The 17485-nt window shown below is 45.1% G+C and overlaps 1 protein-coding gene across 6 annotated transcripts in view; it reads left to right on the top strand.

Moving 5' to 3' along the window:
- TBX5 (T-box transcription factor 5) overlaps window positions 1–15412 on the top strand; it is an 80172-nt gene extending 64760 nt beyond the window's left edge. For all 6 annotated transcript variants that reach the window (XM_054006981.1, XM_054006979.1, XM_054006978.1 and 3 more), the window contains exons 8-9: window positions 4269–4495; window positions 14146–15412. In XM_054006981.1, the coding sequence (XP_053862956.1) occupies window positions 4269–4495; window positions 14146–14726 (808 nt within the window). In that variant the 3' untranslated portion in view covers window positions 14727–15412. The remainder of the gene's footprint in view (window positions 1–4268; window positions 4496–14145) is intronic.
- Window positions 15413–17485: the final 2073 nt, after the last annotated feature.

The following is a 17485-nucleotide window of genomic DNA, read 5'->3' as shown; positions in this document are numbered from 1 at the left end:
CCTGCCTCCCCTCTTTTCTCTCTCCTTCCCCCGCCCCCCCCACTCTCTGTTAAGGGGGCAGATTTTAAAACAGCTGTGTAGGGTTTTAGCCATGCATCTCCCATTGGCTTTAAGAGAGACAGTGAGGCCTTGTGGTTAGGGCTAGGGCTCAGGGCTCGTCTCTCCAGGGTGTGAAAAAGCCACCCTCCTGAGCGATGCATTCAAGCCGGGCTAAGCCCTGGTGTAGACAACGCTAGGCTATGGAATAGTTCTTCCATCGACCTAGCTACCGCTTCTCGGGGAGTCGGATTCCCCACACCCAGGGGAGAACTCCTCCCATCAGCATAGGCAGTGTCTACCCTGAAGTTCTGCAGTGCAACAGGTGTGCTGCCATAGCAGGTTAAGTATAGACGGAGCCTGAGACGCAGCAGAACCAGGCTTCCTGTGTGATCTTGAGCAAGTCATTTAACCTCTCTGGGCCTCAGCTCCCCACTAGTAAAATGGTAATAACACAAAAGAATACTGTCTTCTGGCTATCTCTGGCTTGCTCAGACTGTAAGCTCTTTGGGGCAGGGACTGCCTCTTCCTATGTGTATGTACAATGCCTAGAAAATGGGGCCTGACCTCAATTGGGGCCCCTCAGTTCTACTGCAAAACAGTAATAAAATACAGTAACTGAACATTTACCATTAGTCCTTTCGAACGCTCTAAATAGCTTCCCTCCTTGTAAATTCTTTCCTAAACCAGCTTTTTTATATACAATGTTTAATGTGAAAAAAACGTACTACATTAACATTGTAATATAAAAGTAGAGCCCTGGCATTCTGGCTGTATGACAACAGTATCCCCTTGTTGCTCAGAAGGCCGAATACACTTGCCAGTAGCATGCAGCCTTTCACGTTCCCCTGTCCCCCTTCATGCAGTTATTTTGAAAAACAAAAGTCCTACACCCAGCAATCTTTCTGTGCCAGCAATGAATAAAACCTTGCGTTCCATTAAACCTTTGGCCTACGATTACAATTGGCTATTTTTGGAGCAGTCACTTTTCGGCACTGAAAAATGTCTAATGCATTTTTAAAGAGCAAGGGGGCAATCTCAGATGATAAATGTTCACAGTACATATCAAGTGTGCGCTGCAAACATTAATAAATGTTTCAAGACGACTGCTGCTTTAGATGGTGCCAGAGAAATCTCTTTGTGAGAACTTAGACACCGCAGGGAAGACCAAGATACAAATTTGTAGATGTCTGTCTAGATAGATGGATAGATGGGTAGATAGATAGGCAAGTTGGAAGAAGGACATTTTATATTATAGAGTTGGTCAGAAAATAGGGTTTTTTCCCATGGAAAATTTTAAGTTTTTGGCAAAAAATCAAAATAACATATATTTGAGCTGAAAACCAAAACGTTTCTGTTCTGACAAATGCCACTGAGGTGTCCCATGGGAGTTGTACTTCGAGTTCTTTCGACAGGCCAGCTTCCCTGGCCAGACTACATCTCCCCTGGGTCTCCCCTCTATGTAAAGGGAGCTGATGCCTCCTGGAAATGGCATGGCCATTGTGCATCTTCAGGAAATAAAGTCTAAGTGGGAAGCCCAACCCATAGAGGAGAATAGGAGCATGCGATACCCAAATTACAACGCCATCAGGCACTGTGGTGGCAATTCTGAATAACAACATCCTGATTTTCAGACATATGGTTTTTCTTAACAAAAAAACAAAAAAACAAAAATCAACACTTTCAGCTGAAAGCAGACACTTTTGGCAACCCCCCGATTTTCCATCCCTTCCTCTTGAAGGTAGTGGTCTATACTGTGTGTGTGTGTGTATATGTAACTTCTGTGTGAGTTGTGCATGTGAACAGAGAGGGGATGAGCCATTCCTACACAGACTTACTCTCTCTCCATGACAAACACCATGGAAAGTCACCCCCGTGTTCCCCAAAGCAGCCTCAGAGAGGGAAATGAAGCAATGTTGTGTTGTCCCCCCACTCCAAGCCTAGGGGAGCCCCTCCCTCCATGTGACCATGCACAAGGGGGGCTCTCAGGGTAGGTTGGGGCAGAGGGAAAAGGGACTGGGGATCAGGCCCTATATGCAGCATACCCTCCTCTGGATTCAAGGGGAAATGCAAGCGGGAGTTAAAGTATAAACTCCCCTTTAGCTTGGCTCCTCTGAGAGGGGGCAGACCGCCGATGTAGCATTGGGACCCATGCTGCCAGTGGGTCGAGCACACTCCTCACTGGTAATCTGTGTAATCGCCAGATGGCCTCCCATTGTGAGGGGTGCTGGATGCTTAGACTCCGGAGGATCCATCTTGTCATGTAACTAATAAACAGAGTTCTGACTGACACGTCATAGCCCTGCTCTCACTCTGGTTCCTGGAGTGCAGAGGCTGCAGCATATACAGGAGGAAAACACTCTTGGCTGCTGACTGTGCTAGAGAGGATGATATAACCCGGAGTTGGGGATCCCTGAGCTCCATGATGTTTGAGGGCCGTGGCCCCCTGCCCTCTCCAGAAGGCAAAACCCTTCCCCTGACAAGAGCATGGGGCAGAACCCGCACAAGTTGAAAGTGCATCTCTGAGCCCCTAGCAATACGCAACTGCCATTGGCTTCCCTGGGAGGGAGAGATCCTGCAAAATCAGGTCAGTGCATTCATACCACTCCCTTTCCCTCTTTCTTATCCTGTACAGCCCAGGCATATGAGAGGGGCTCTGGCCTTCAAGCCCTTCACAGCAGCAAAGCTGGGCTCCTACTAGCCCTTCCCATGGGCTAACTCAGGGGAAGGGACCCCACCTTTGCAACGCTCTCTGCTTGGCAGACCACCAGAGCCCAAAATTTGGCCGGCTCCAGGGCACGATGCGAGACACATTTGTTTGGCTTTGAGCTCTCGGTTGACTTTTTCTCCCCATGACAGCATGGCTGCTAATGTTTCTGGCAGCAGCAGAGGCAGCGGTTTGGAGGAACACTGCCTGCTGCAGGGAGTTTTCTATAATTGGCTTTGTTAAGTTTTGTAAATAAGCTCCTAGTTGCCACAGCGATGGGTTCTCTCCAAAGGGCCTGATCCTGCATAGGGCTCCATCCTGCAACCAGGAGTCCCTTTCCTCACATAAGATGTCCCATTAATGCCCGAGTCCCACGGATGTGTTTGCAGAATCGGGCCCAGACTCCAGCTCGCAGACCTTAGTCACATGAGTAACCTCCATGTATACATCAGAGGTGGATACAGCAGAAGATTGGGAGACTGAAGACCTGTGTTCTATTCTGGGCTCTGCTACTTACCTGCACGGTGAACTTAAATAATTTGCTTCACCTCTCCGAGCCTCAGTTTCCCCTTCCACTCTGTGTCTGCCCTGTCTATTTAAATTGTAAACGCCTTGAGTCAGGGACTGCCTGTCATGATGTGTCAATTAAAGCCTCCTATGCCCTCACAGACAGACCATGGGGTCCTGATCTTGGCTGAGGTCTCTGGATACAAATAACACAGTGGGTGCAGTTGACCTCCGTGGAGCTGCTCAGTTTCCCAGAGGGTGATAATCACGCCAACCCACATTTCTAAAGTGCTTTGCGAACCATGGATGAAAAGGACTATACGGCATGGTCCCCCGTGAGGTTTTTAGCTAGCTACAACGATGCTTCAAACCAGGTTAGCTGCAAGGGAGCAAGTCCCAGTTTACGCTGGCGCACCATGTTTACACTGGGGGTTTGCGTCGGTTCAGCTACGCTGTTGTGCCCCCAAGATTGGGGGGAATTGGTTGGGAATTGGTCCTGCTTTGAGCAGGGGGTTGGACTAGATCCCTCCTGAGGTCCCTTCCAACCCTGAGATTCTAGGATTCTGTGATGAGGCAGACCTCCGTGCTCAGCTAGATTATTTATAATTGATTATTTATTTATGGTAGCACCATTGTAGGCTGTGTGCTTTCTAGACACACTCTGCTCTGAGATCACAATCTGAGGACAGACAAACTGACGGAGGTTGGTGGAAAGGAACAGAAACAGCAATAGGCAAGCGATATATAATTTACGTCCAAGTCAGCTTGATTCCCCGTAAGCAGCATGGCAGAAGTAGGTCTGGTTATTATTATACATACATAATAGCAGTCAGAGCGGGGGAGGTACACATTTAAAGAGACCTAGAGGGAAGAAAAATAAGCAGTGCTTTGGTCCCCCGTAGCGTGTTATCCCGATAAAACACAAGTAAGGCGTAGATTCTTGGAGAGATGGTTCTATTGGAAGTTGGAGCAAATGGACGATACTAACGTGCTGCATTTTTTCACCTGTGTTTTTCAGTAAAGAGTACCCAGTGGTTCCTAGGAGCACGGTGAGACAAAAAGTGGCCTCTAATCACAGCCCTTTCAGTGGTGAGACCAGGGTTCTCTCGGCCTCCTCCAACCTAGCATCCCAGTATCAGTGCGAGAATGGGGTGTCTAGCACCTCCCAGGACCTGCTACCGCCTGCCAACCCGTACCCGATCTCCCAGGAGCACAGCCAGATCTACCACTGCACCAAGAGAAAAGGTCAGGCCCTGGCAACTTCCCCTCATCTCGCTCATTGGTTCCCCATGCAAAAATGGATGTCAAACCCATTTGGCATTCCTCACAAATACCTGATTTCCCCAGCCAGGGGTTCAAGTTAAGTCCTTTGGATGGGCAAAGGCTTGTTATTGTCAGTGTCGCCTGCGTTACACGCATTGGGCCAGATCCTCAGATGTTGTAAACCACTGACGTCAGGAGCGACGCTGAATTGCCCTGGCTGACGAGCTGCCTTGCCACTGTTAGTATCAACAGAATTGATTCAACTTGGTTCCGAAAGAGCAGTTCAGCTGAAACGCAGAGGTGGCAACACAGCTACAAGTCAAATCCACATCCCGAAAGATAGCCAGTGACTGAGATAAGGTGACTTATCTGTCTCTATAGCCTCTGAGAAGGTCTAAGGGTTCATCTAAACATGCACATACCTAGATATTCTGGGTTTCAAGTGGTGTTTGCTGAATACGGTCTTACATTTGGGTGCAATACACCCCAATGCAGACAGCCTGCATGGGGCCTATTGTCCCTTTAAGTCTTTGGTCCCATGAATAGGGAACTGAACTGGGAATCAGGAGACCTGAGTTCTTTGCCACTGACTGGTGTGTGACCTTAGCCCAGTCCTGCCAAAGCTTTACGGGGAGCCCCATATTCAGACTGAGGAGCAATTACAGACCTGAGTAATCCTGTCCAGGAGACCACCCCCCTTTAGAGCCAGACTCTGCCCTTCAGCTCACTTAAGGTATGTCTACACTACCCGCCAGACCGGCGGGCAGCGATCGATCCAGCGGGGATCGATTTATCATGTCTAGTCTAGACGCAATAAATCAACCCCTGAGTGCTCTCCTGTCGACTCCTGTACTCCAGCGCTGCAAGAGGCGCAGGCGGAGTCGACGGGGGAGCAGCAGCAGTCGACTCACCAGACACCACGGTAAGTCGATCTAAGTACGTCGACTTCAGCAACGTTATTCACGTAGCTGAAGCTGCGTAACTTAGATCGATCCCCCCCTAGTGTCGACCAGCCCTTAGCCATGAGAAAGCTGCTACCCTTTCCCTCCCTTAGTTCGAGCCCCGCCTCCGGTGCATCTGAGCTCCGCTCCACTGCACAACTAGCGTAACCTTTGCCAGACCCTCTTCCCCCATGCTCTTTTTTTAAAACAAGAAAGCCTGAACAACAACAAACACTCACGGCAATCTTTGACTGCTGTGTGTCCCGGCCACACAAAGCAATTCATCATCGGCCTCCACATTGTAAAGTGATAAGGAATCAACAGAGGTTTCCTTCCAGTTTTGGGATTCCCGCTAAGTGGTGGCTCCATGGGTGGTTTCCCTCAATCCCCCAATTATCTCACTTCCTCTTATTGTCACAGAAGAGACGATATCTCCTCAGCAATAAGTTCACCAGCCCCTTTCGGCAGGCATGGCCCTGTGAAAGTGCAGGGGACTGGCAAAGGGAGCCCTCGTCGGCTGTCTCCTCGCTATCTCTCCAGTGGCTTGAGTGGCATAAGCAGTTAAGGGCCTTTTATCAAAGCCGCCAAATGCTTTAATCAAAGAGTGGCAGTGTCCTGTCAGATACCACCGACTTCTTCCCTGAGCCCAGAACTGTACCTCTCAGGAGCCTGAATCTCTGCCTTCCTTTCTGTGCCCCCCCCCCATGCATCTAATAAATCGAAAACAGCCACCAGGGCTTAAAGAAAAGAAACAAGAAGTTAATGGGAAACAGAGAGAGCTAACATTGCTGCCAAGTGGCTCTTTGCAAAGTGAGATTAATTAAAAAGAAAAGTAACGAAGGATGAGCAAACCAGTTGGGATAAATCAGAACCTGACCCGAGCTTTCACCTGACTCTCAGGCTGCATTTGTCACGGGTCTCTTTCCTCTAACACTGAAACAAGGAACTTTATAAGAATAAGGAAAACGGTATCCCCCTAACGTGCTCTCTCTCTTCGCTTCACTGTACTTTCCCGGATCCAGCACCTACCTGGCTTCCTGCTACAGTTTTAAGAACACAGCGCACATCACTTCACATCTTCCCCTCCCCTCTCACTTTATTTTCTTTATAAATAACTTTTAATGAGCTTTAATACTTTACAAAAATATAAACTCCCCAGATTCATTATTAACCCAGCTCTGCTCAGCTTCTGGTCTTGAGGCGGGTTTTCTTCAATTGATTTACTTGGATCATCAAATCCGCAGAGGCATTAACTCCTGTACGCTAGTCTCAACAGAAATATCTCCTTTCAGCAAGGCTGTGCGGTGGGTACAATGGTTACTGGGATCACAGGGTAATTCAGCTGTGTCCAGAACTCGCTGAAGATGCTACCTGTATCTTTCTGTGCTAAACACTTTGATCAGCCTCTACCATGAAGACTGTCAGAGTGTAGCTGCAACAGTTAGTCAGGTCCAGTTTTTTTTTTTCCCTTATCCATTTTTATCAGGACTGGGTCTCTTGATTTAGGCTTGGGTAAGTTTTGATCTGTATGCCAAAGGCTAAAGGGGAAATCCTGAGGCATCTCACATCTCCCAGCAGCCTCTCAACCCCTTGCTAGGACAAAGATTTGCCTCTGTGGTTAGTGTGCATTGTTCTTATCTGTTGAGCAAAGATGGACTTACCTTGGTGACTGATCTGTTTTCCCCTGTAGATGAACAGCTGGGCTAATGTGGGATCCTATTGCTGTAGAATTCTCTTAACAATCTATGCTCCTCAGAGACCACACTGAATCCTTCTGCTCGTGGGTGATGAGAGAGGAAGAAATATTTTATCCCAAAAGCTTAGACCTCAGGGCTGGGCCCCATTGAGAGAGACAATTTCTTTCAAAATGCCAAAATGAGGGGGAAAAAAAAGCCTTTTAAGATTCCTATAGCCCATTGACTTGTGCGTCTATTCAGAAATAGAATTTCTACAAATTTAGAAAAATAACCAGTGGTTCCCAGACATGTAGGTGCCTTTTTGTCACACAGGTCAGGTGCTATTTGTTTCCAAGCCCTTCTGGATAATTATGTGGGTACAAGGGGTTCTTTGGCTTGTGCTTTTTCTGGTTATTCCAGGATTCTACCTTGTTGTTCAGCACCTGCTCTACTCTGGGCCTTCACACCAGCATTTGGATCATCTCCTAGCATTTTGTGAAGTCCCTTAGGTACCCTTTCTAATACCGCATCCTGCAAAGCCTGAAGGACTAGAGTACATGTGCCATAGATAATCAGACCTTCAGCTTTGATGAGTTCTCTTCTTATTTCATAGGAGTCACATGCTGGGTGAGGATGCTCTGACAAGTAACTGGTCTGACTGGTCATCCATATAAAATTGGATACAGTTTATAGTTGTTTATCAGTAGTTCTAAATGTCAGCGGCGAGCCTGGCAGACCACTCAAAAGGGCACCTACATGAGCTTCTGTATCATACCAAGCCTCTGGAAAATCTGGGTGATCCATGGTGCTCTTAAATATCATGCCAGGGGCTTTGTTGGGGCAGTATTCTGAATAAATCTAAATCTTAAAAAATGTAGGCACCGTCTTAGGAGGTATGTCTAGGTTTTTACTGTTTTTAATAGCATGAGTGGCTTGCAGTCTGTTATAAGCTTCCTATAGATAAGAGCCTGCAAATATCTTGTGGCCCTCTTTGCATGCACATACCCTCGACAAACATTCTCTCTAGTTGGGCATACTTGGTCGCAGCATCTGAAAGTCATCTGGAATAATATGCTACAGGCTTCCAGTCATCTTGGTGTAACTGAGACCTTTGTTGTTTGTGTCTTCTGAAAGTGCCGTAGACTTGAAATGCTCATAAAATGGCAGTAGTAGAGATGAGATCAACAGAGTCTTTAGTTACTTCAGTGCATTCCTGTGCTTTATCCACACAGAGTCTGTTTAAAGTAGTTCATAAAGAGAATGGTTTTTAGATGACAGATTAGCTACTTTCAGCTCCAAATTGTTGTACCAGCGAAGTTGGAGACGATACCGTCCATGGTGGAAAGAATATGACTTTCTCTCCTTACTGCTTCACCGAGCCTCAGTAGGTCTTCACAGATATGGAAATGCCCATTTTTCTCGTAACAGGCACCATTAGGGCACACGCCTCTGTCAATTCAGTACCGCACTGTTATACCATTCTTTTTCGTCCTACCCATGTCTTCCTTCACTTTGGGAAGCAGCAGGATTGTTGTTTTCTCTGCATACTGGACAGAGAAGCTACAGCCCTGTTTTTCAATAGAATCCGCACAACTTCTCCTTTAAGTTTTTTTTTTTTTGCCATACACCATCCCAGTTTCTGAGAGTTTTAGGAGGCCCAATTCAGTGGCTGTTGTTCAGTCTAAGGGGTTACTTATGGTTATCCTATTGACACCAAAGGTACCAAATGCATCCTCCCTGCCTTTGTAGCAAACAAGGGTTTTGACCTGACCCAGCGAATGTATCTGTCTCCATAGGATATTGAACCCCCATCCTGGGATGCTCCAACTTTGGGCTCCCTCCTTCAAAGTCTTCATACAAATTGCAGCCATTTCTGCCTTGGAATCGATTTTGAGTTGCACAGCAGTATTGCAGACCTTGACATTGTTGGACCAGTGGATTTATACGAGCTGAACAATTGGCTCGAAGTCCATTCGTGAGTCCTTTCTTTGGACCCATGTCCCAGGATACAGGCATCATTCACCCTTGCTTAGGCGATTTTAAAAATGGTCCTTCCCTTTTCCTCCCAGGAATTGTTTTCTTTGCTACTTCTTGTTGGCCTTATAACTTTCGGCTTGTTATTCAAACCCAGGGAGGGTAAACTAGATTGAGTACAATAATAATAACAAAAAGCATTCAAGCCTTCAGCATAAACTCAAATTGAGCCCACCTGTGTGGTTTTTTTTTTTTTTTTTTGAGCCTGATGAATGTGGACAAACTTTTTCTATAAACAAAAACAGGGCCCAATTCTTTGTTGCCTTGAGTCTAGTGGACCGGATCCTCAGTGACTTGAAAGGAGAAACCCTGAGGATCTGACCCACAAGATACAAAGCCGCCCATATAGTTTACATTTTTGTACCTGATTCTGGATGGGACCAGTGGTAGAAACGTGCAAATTCCATTTAAAAAGCTCTTCTTGTGGTATTTACGACCCAGCTGGAAGTCGTAAATACCGAAAATCTTGGGTCCAATTATGCTCAAATCCTTTCAATAAAAGGAGCACCAAATTCCTTGTGAGGAAGCCAGTTCTCACGAAGTTTCCAGCTAATTTAGCCGTCTCCGTTTTGCTTGGATACACTTTGGAGAAGCTTCGCCCAAACTTTGACTGCTTCTCCACACTCAGCAGAACCCTCAGACCTTTGAGCTTTGCCCATCATAATAGACTGATCTGGTGAGATGATTAGCAGCCTCAGCTCCCAGTGATGGTAGCCAGAGGTCAGGGTGCTTGTCACCTTGCAGGACTGGGCCCTGCCAGAATGAATACATTAGAAAGCTATCAGGTTATTAACATCAAGGAAAAATCACACAAGACCAGTTCCTCAGCTGATGTAAATCGGCCCACTTCCACTGAAGACAATGCTCAAGATTATCTGCTACGTTCACTGTAGGCTGGGAAGTGGGGGAGCAGTCTGGAGGAGGATTATGGCCCTTGGATTCTGTGTCCTGGCCCCCGAACAGTTTAGAGGTGTCTTGGGGTTGCTCTAAACTGTGCTAGATAGCAATGGCTTCTTAGGATCCATTTGCCAGCTGTAGGGAGGGAGGCACAGGAATCTAATCTGTCAGCTCTGTGCCTGCTCAGGACTCCATGCCAGGTGTGCTCCCAGCTGGGGAGCTCTGGGAAGAGTGGAAAGAGAGCAGAGCAGACCAGAGAATCTGGCCCCATGGAACTTTGCCAGTTTACACCAGCTGAGGAACTGGCTTCCGCACTGCACAATGGCAACTATTTTCAAGATGAACCAGCATTTTATTCCTCACTGAAGAACTTGTTCAGAGGAAGAGCAGGGGTGGGGGTTGGGAAGATGGACCAAAGGACAGACTGAGAGCAGTTAGGATAAACTGTAGAATTCTTTTGTGGGGGGCTGGTATCAGACTTTTGGGGAAACTGAAGTGTGGAAGTAAAGAGCCTGTTTCTCAACTGATGTCAAGAGAATTCATAGGCACCATGCCAGCTTACATCAGCTGAGGATCTGACCTATAACGTCCTGATTTTACAAAATGAAAGTCAGGTTTATTTTTTCTCTGCACCTGACAGTAAATCTGGAAAAGGGTATATAACTTGGAGAGGTTTGCCTGGTTCTGCTGTGGAAGGGAGAAGAATGTCCTGACTAAATGGAAAAATCAACAACCTACGGTTGTAACTCAAGCAAATTCTTAGTACAATGAAAAAACGCAAAGTTCAACTATTTTTTAAAAAGGAAAATAAACAGTAAAACCCAGGGTTGCTGTTTCCCAGTGCCAGCAAGCATGGCTGGGGCTGCGTTACAGCTTAATGATGAAAAATTTATTAGCAGAACAATGCTTCATTTTACAAGACGTTTTTCAGCCCTAGTGTTCTTATTATTCAGTAGTGGCTCTTGGGACCGGAATTTTGAAATATTCAGGAGGGTTAGACAGGATGTTACTCTAAATCCATCTCCTGATATAGGCCCAGATTCAGCAAAGCACAAAAGCATGTGTTTAGCTTTAAGTTTGTTCTTAAATCTCATTGACTTCAAAAGGACTTAAATTTATGTGCTTTGCTGGATTAGGGCTATCATGTCCATGATTCCCTGACACTATGTAAGCTTTATTCTAGTACTAATTTAATATTAATCTAGTACTTGTGAGGTAACTCCCTTCTTTTCATGTGTCAGTATATTTATGCCTGCATCTGTAATTTTCACTCCATGCATCTGAAGAAGTGGGGTTTTTTACCCACAAAACTTTCCAAATAAGTCTGTTAGCCTTTAAGGTGCCACCGGACTCCTCGTTGTTTTTCTAGTACTACTGAGATCCATCAGATCAATGATAATGAGAATAATGCATGTTTATACCCAAGTAATAATTGTTTAACTGCTTTTAAAAAGTCCCCAAATTTCGCTCCAAAATTGTGCTGTTCTCCTCTTCTACTCTCAGATTTAAGTGCAGCTGAAAGTGTACAATATCCACTGATTGTCAGTGTAAACTATCTATAGCTGTATCTATAGCTAGAGATTCAGATTTCTGGTGTTTGCTTAAAATGTGGATTTCAGTGTTGTCAAATGGGATTGCAATCCTCCAGAAATGAATTTGGCCCCAGGTACATGAATTTGGATATACAGGCAATTGTTAAGTATCCCAATTTTCAAAGCAGTGAGCTATGGGCAAGCCTGTAAAAGTGTGTTTCACTGGTTGCACCAACAAGATCCTATATTTGCATGTTTTCCTCATGTCTCCATTTTTCTCTGTGGGATGGGTACTGTAGCAAGAGAACATCGGCCACAATGTAGCATGGCCAGGGATTCCCATGATGCACTGAGGTGTCCCAGCAAGAAGGGAGCCCATGGTGCATCATGGGAGATGTAGTCTGACAGCACATGCAAATACTAGGTTTTGCAGGCAACCAGGGTGCCTGGGGATTTTTGCAGGCACATTATGTGCAGACTTGTATTTGCAGGAGAGTACACACTTGCAGAGATGATAGTTGCACATGCATTTTGAAGGTAATGTGTGTGTACACATATTTTGGTGGGTACTCGCATCTTTGCACGTTCACTCTTCACTACAACTGGTCTGACAATGTTCATTCCAGCCCCTTCCCTTCCCTTCTTCCCCTCCCCCATCCCCATGACAATTTTGACTTTTTGGCAAAAAAATAATCCAACCCCCAAATTTTTAGGCCCAAACGTGAACATTTTTATTTGAAAAAATGTTGCTGCAGTTCCTCATGGGAGTTGCAGTTTGAGTGCCTCATGCCCTGATTCTCCTCTATGGAATTGGATATCAGGCCAGATTACAACTCCCATGATGCACCATGGTCTCCCCATCCTGCTGGGCCACTGCAGTGGATCAAGGGAGTCTCTGGCCACTCTACATCATGGGAAATGTGGTCTTGCTGTCTAACCTAGTCCATGGAGGAGAATAGGGTCCTGAGAAACCCAAAATACAACTCCTGTGAGGCACTGTGGGGACAATTCCAAATAGAATTTTTTCAATTTTGAGCCAAAACCTGCAAACTTTTCTACTCTGAGGTGCTTCATTTTTCAATGAGAATTCAATTTTTGTGTGTGAAAAGCTGACTCTTTTCACAAACAAACCTTTGACAGAAAACTGGGGTTTCAATAAACTATTTAGATGGAAAGTATTTGACCAGCCCTCATGTTTGCATCCTTCTCTGAAAACTCAGCGTCAGAAGTCCACTTTTTTGGATATTTTCTAGACTTTCTTTAGAGCATGGTGAGTTCTCCATCACTTGAAGTCTTTAATTTAAGAATGGATGTCTTTCTAAAAGAGATGCTAAAGCTCAACTATCGCTCAACCAGACGTTATAGGCTAGGACATAGTCTAGAGCATCACAATGGTCCCATCTGGCATTAAAAATACGGGTGAAATCCTTTCTCATAGAAAGCAATGGGAATTTTGCCCCTGGTTTCAGTGGAGCCAGGATTTCAATCTATGACTAAATACATATTTATTTGAGATTTGCATCTCAGCTGTTTCTCTTATTCCTCTTGCTGCTACGAACTCAACTACTGATGCTGCAGAAACCAAAGACGGCCCTGGAAAAAGCTCTTTCTGATTTAGTGGTGATTGCTTTTGTCACGCTGCTTTTGCTTTTGTCACACTTGATTTAGGGGTGTAAACCCTGAAATTAGATGTTTCCGATCAGGCAACAGTAATATAATCCAGGGTGGGTTTATGGTAAGCTCCATATTTATAGCTGAAGTATATCATTATGTATTATTTGGATTACAATAGCACCCAGAAGCCCCAGCTATGATTAGAAGTCCATTGTGCTAGGCATTGTACATACACATAGCAAGAGACCGTCTCTGGATCAAAGGGCTTGCAGTCTAAACAGAGAAGACCGAGAAAAGGTGGGAAGGGAAACAGAGGCACAGATGTGCCATGACTTACCAAGGGTCACACAAGGGGTCAATGGCAGAGCCAAGTGATATAAGCCAGGTCTCCCAGTCCTAGGCTAATGAACTATCCATTGGACCATACTGTCTCTCATCACATAAACTTGGACCCTAACAATAAATATTTCCCATGCTTATTTCTAAAGGATTTCCCTGAGACGAAGGTTAAGGTGACCTGTAGGCACTTCATGTGGAAAACCTAACATAGCACAGAATTTTGTTACCTGTTGCTAAATTCTGTCCTGGCTGTTCCCTGGTTATCTTGTAGCCTGTTTTCCTTTCTAGAATACGAAGCAGGGATCTGGGAGGTCTGGAGACCTGGGGATGAATGCTATTTTTGGTTTTACCAATGTAAATCTGGGTCAGCTCCATGGAATGGCTCCAGCTTTACAGCAGTGCCTTTGAGAACAGAATTTGACCCAGTTGTGTGTAACTGTGGGCAAGTCACCTTGCTGTGCCTCAGTTTCTCCTCTGAAAAAACGGTGATAATGATGCTACTGACCCATCCTTGTAAAGCACTTTAAGATCCTAGGATGGGAGGCTCAACACAGGGCAACATGTTCTTATTGATAACTATGCATTTTATTTCTCAGCAGATGAGGAATGTTCCACCACGGAGCATCCGTACAAGAAACCCTACATGGAAACCTCACCAGCAGACGAGGATCCCTTCTACAGGTCCAGTTACTCCCAGCAGCAAGGACTGAATACCTCGTACAGGACTGAAACTGCTCAGCGCCAAGCTTGTATGTATGCCAGCTCTGCTCCCCCCACGGACCCTGTGCCCAGCCTGGAAGACATTAGCTGTAATACGTGGCCGACCGTGCCATCTTACAGCAGTTGCACAGTGACTGCCATGCAGCCTATGGACAGATTACCCTACCAGCATTTCTCTGCCCATTTCACCTCTGGTCCTCTTATGCCCCGTCTCACTGGTGTGGCCAATCATACATCACCACAAATAGGGGACACACACAGCATGTTCCAGCACCAAACATCTGTCTCTCACCAGCCCATCATCCGGCAGTGTGGACCTCAAACGGGCATCCAGTCTCCTCCCAGCATACAGCCAGCAGAATTCCTTTATTCCCATGGGGTGCCCAGAACCCTTTCACCTCACCAGTACCACTCTGTTCATGGGGTGGGCATGGTACCAGAGTGGAGCGAGAACAGCTAACAAGGCAATAAGGGAAATGCAAGAAATCTAGCCATGAAAAATTGAAAACAAACAAACAAGAATATTCTGCAAGACTCCTTTAACTGAATGTTCACAGTTAGGATGCGAGAGATGGACACTGATCCGATCAGCTGTTTGAAATCACAGATTAAATAATAATTCATTGTGACTTTTTTCTATTATTTTGTTCCAAAAGAAAATCGACAAAACAGCACACTCCCCCCGCCATTCCCTTCTCCAGACACTTGCACAAATTTTGTGTTATTGCTGCACAAAACTTGTGTCCTCATTCCTTCTGGTTTTCAAGTGAACACACAACTCCTGCTGCCTTTAACACAATCAGAGTGCTTGGATGAAAACAACTAGGATGTTACTTTTTTTTTTTTGATGTTGACATTGTTATATAATAAATAATAATAATATATATATATTCTTGCAATTATCTCAAAAAGACACTGTCCCTTTTTAAAGAGGCCTAAAAAGGGTGGATTTCAGTGTGTGTTATTTTTGTTTTAAACAAAAACAAATGACACCCCCATAAATCAGAAAAGTAGGTATCTACCTCTGCCATGTGTTGTTTCATGATTGCAATTACTCACTGCATTGTGCTGTGTTTCAATATAAATGCGACATGCCTGAAATTTGTCTCCAAAAGAAGCAGTCTAGTAAAATAATTTCCTTGCCAAGCTGGGCTCTGTATTTCTCTCTTTCTTCTTCCCTTCACATCTCTCTTTCTTCCTCTTTACCTGACTGTCTCTTATTTAACCCCTACGTCCTGGGTTAGCTTAAAAACTTGAAAGCCAGGTTGGTCTTCAGGAGAACTCTTAACCAGGGCTGCCGAAAGTGGGTTCGGGCCCCGGTGAAAATTTTTTTTCGGGCCCCCCAGCAAGGGTGGACCGGCTAAACAGGGCCAACGAGGGGGAAGCCGGGCCCCGGGTCCCCTTCCGGACCACCGGGCCCCGGTAATTTGTACCGGCTTCCCCCCCCTCTCGTCGGCCCTGCTTTTAACAGCAACAAGAAAACAAGGCCTTGAGCCAACCAGGGAGTTGCAGACAGCAAAAGAAATTAAAAAAACCTGCATTCTTAAAGAATGGTGAAAATGTAAATGTGTAAAATCATCTCTTTCTTTTCAGTCTTTATTTTTCTTCAAAAATCAAAGGAAGAAAAGAAAAATGAACACTAGTTCACATAGGTTAAATGAGACACTGAATAAAACATGTTTTAAAAGTGCAGCAAACACAGGGGTGGCAGGGAAGCAGAAAATGTGTATAAATAAAAACTTTTATTGCAGGGTTCTTCAGATGTAATATTTTACTGGTACTATTTATTTATAAACAGGAGTGCTAATAAGTACGAACAGGTAATAAAACCAGCAACGGAGCTGGTTGAGAGTTTTTTATTTTATTGATACTCGAATTCAAGTATGGTTTCTTTTCTTCCCCACCCCCCCAACCTCTGCTATATATATATATTAATTAAAAGTGACCCTAATTAAGAGACTAGGGTATACGTGATTATGAAGGGGAATGAGGATGTGGGTGAATGTGTGTGAGTGTTGGTGTGTATGTGGGATGGTCTATAGAAATGTGACCACATCTGTGTTGCTAAGAAAAAGAAAATCCCTACTAACTAGTTGTACCATATTCTTGTGTGCCAATTTATGTCTAATAAATACCAGGTGCTATGAATATAAGGTACCCAGACACCCATTTTCTGTTTTTTCTAGCAAACAACCACAAGCTAAATTATTATTATTTATTTGTATTTTGCTATCATCTATAGGCTCTGGAAGAGATTGAGACACCATTTTGCTGCACATACGTATAGTAAAAGACACTTCCTGCCCCAAAGAGCCTACAATCTAAACAGGCACAGGGTGGTACAAAGGAAATATTCATCCCCATTTTGCAGATGGGAAACTGAGGCATAGAGAGGTTAAGTAACTTGTACTAGGTCACAGAAGGAGTCTGAGGTTTAGCCAGGAATTTAACCCAGAGCTTTCAAGTTCCATTTCTATGTCTGAAGCACAAAACCATGCTTCCTTCCAAAATATAAAAGGGGTTTTAATAACAAGTAATGTTTGGTTTAATATTCTTTTATTTTGCTTATCCTTCTTCATGTTCTTCCCTCTTCCCATTCAATATCCAACCTATAACCTACCCTTAGCATCACACTGGTGGAGGGCCAGTGGCGAATAGCTGTCCAGAGGCTAGATTTCACTAGCTTTACTCTGCAAATAGTCTACTGAAGTCAGCAGGAGTAGGCCTGGAATCAGGTGCTGCTCAACATGGGAAAAGTTGGCAGACTTTGGCCCAATGAGGTTTATTAGGCTGCAGCATGCTCTCACTGAAGAAATGGCAGAAGCACCATCTCTTAAAGGAGATGTAAACTAGCACTAGAAAATATTTTGTAAGGAGCAAACTGGAAAGGCCTCCCTCAGTGGAGATGGACTGAAATGACCTAAAAGTTCTTCTCCATCTCTGACTGAGATGGGTCTCATTCTGCTCCTATTAACAGCAGTGGAAAGGCTCCCTTTAACTTCAATGGAAGAAGGCCCACTGAGCCTCTGACTCCTTGGAAAAGAGCCTGAACTGGATTGCTGTGTTCACCTGGAACTGTCTCCCAGCGATGCTCCTTTCTAGGCCTCAGTCCTGTAGTTGCGCCTCTCTGAGTCCTTTTTACTCACAAAAATTGACCCATGCGCAGAGGGACAAAACAAGACCTACTGATCACTTGAACCTTCTTCTGAGGGCTTGATG

This window comes from Malaclemys terrapin, chromosome 16 (assembly GCF_027887155.1).
Source record: "Malaclemys terrapin pileata isolate rMalTer1 chromosome 16, rMalTer1.hap1, whole genome shotgun sequence".
In the NCBI taxonomy this organism is placed as follows: Eukaryota; Metazoa; Chordata; order Testudines; family Emydidae; genus Malaclemys; species Malaclemys terrapin.
Note: the sequence above shows the minus strand (reverse complement) of the source record. Positions and strands in the feature narration are given on the sequence as shown.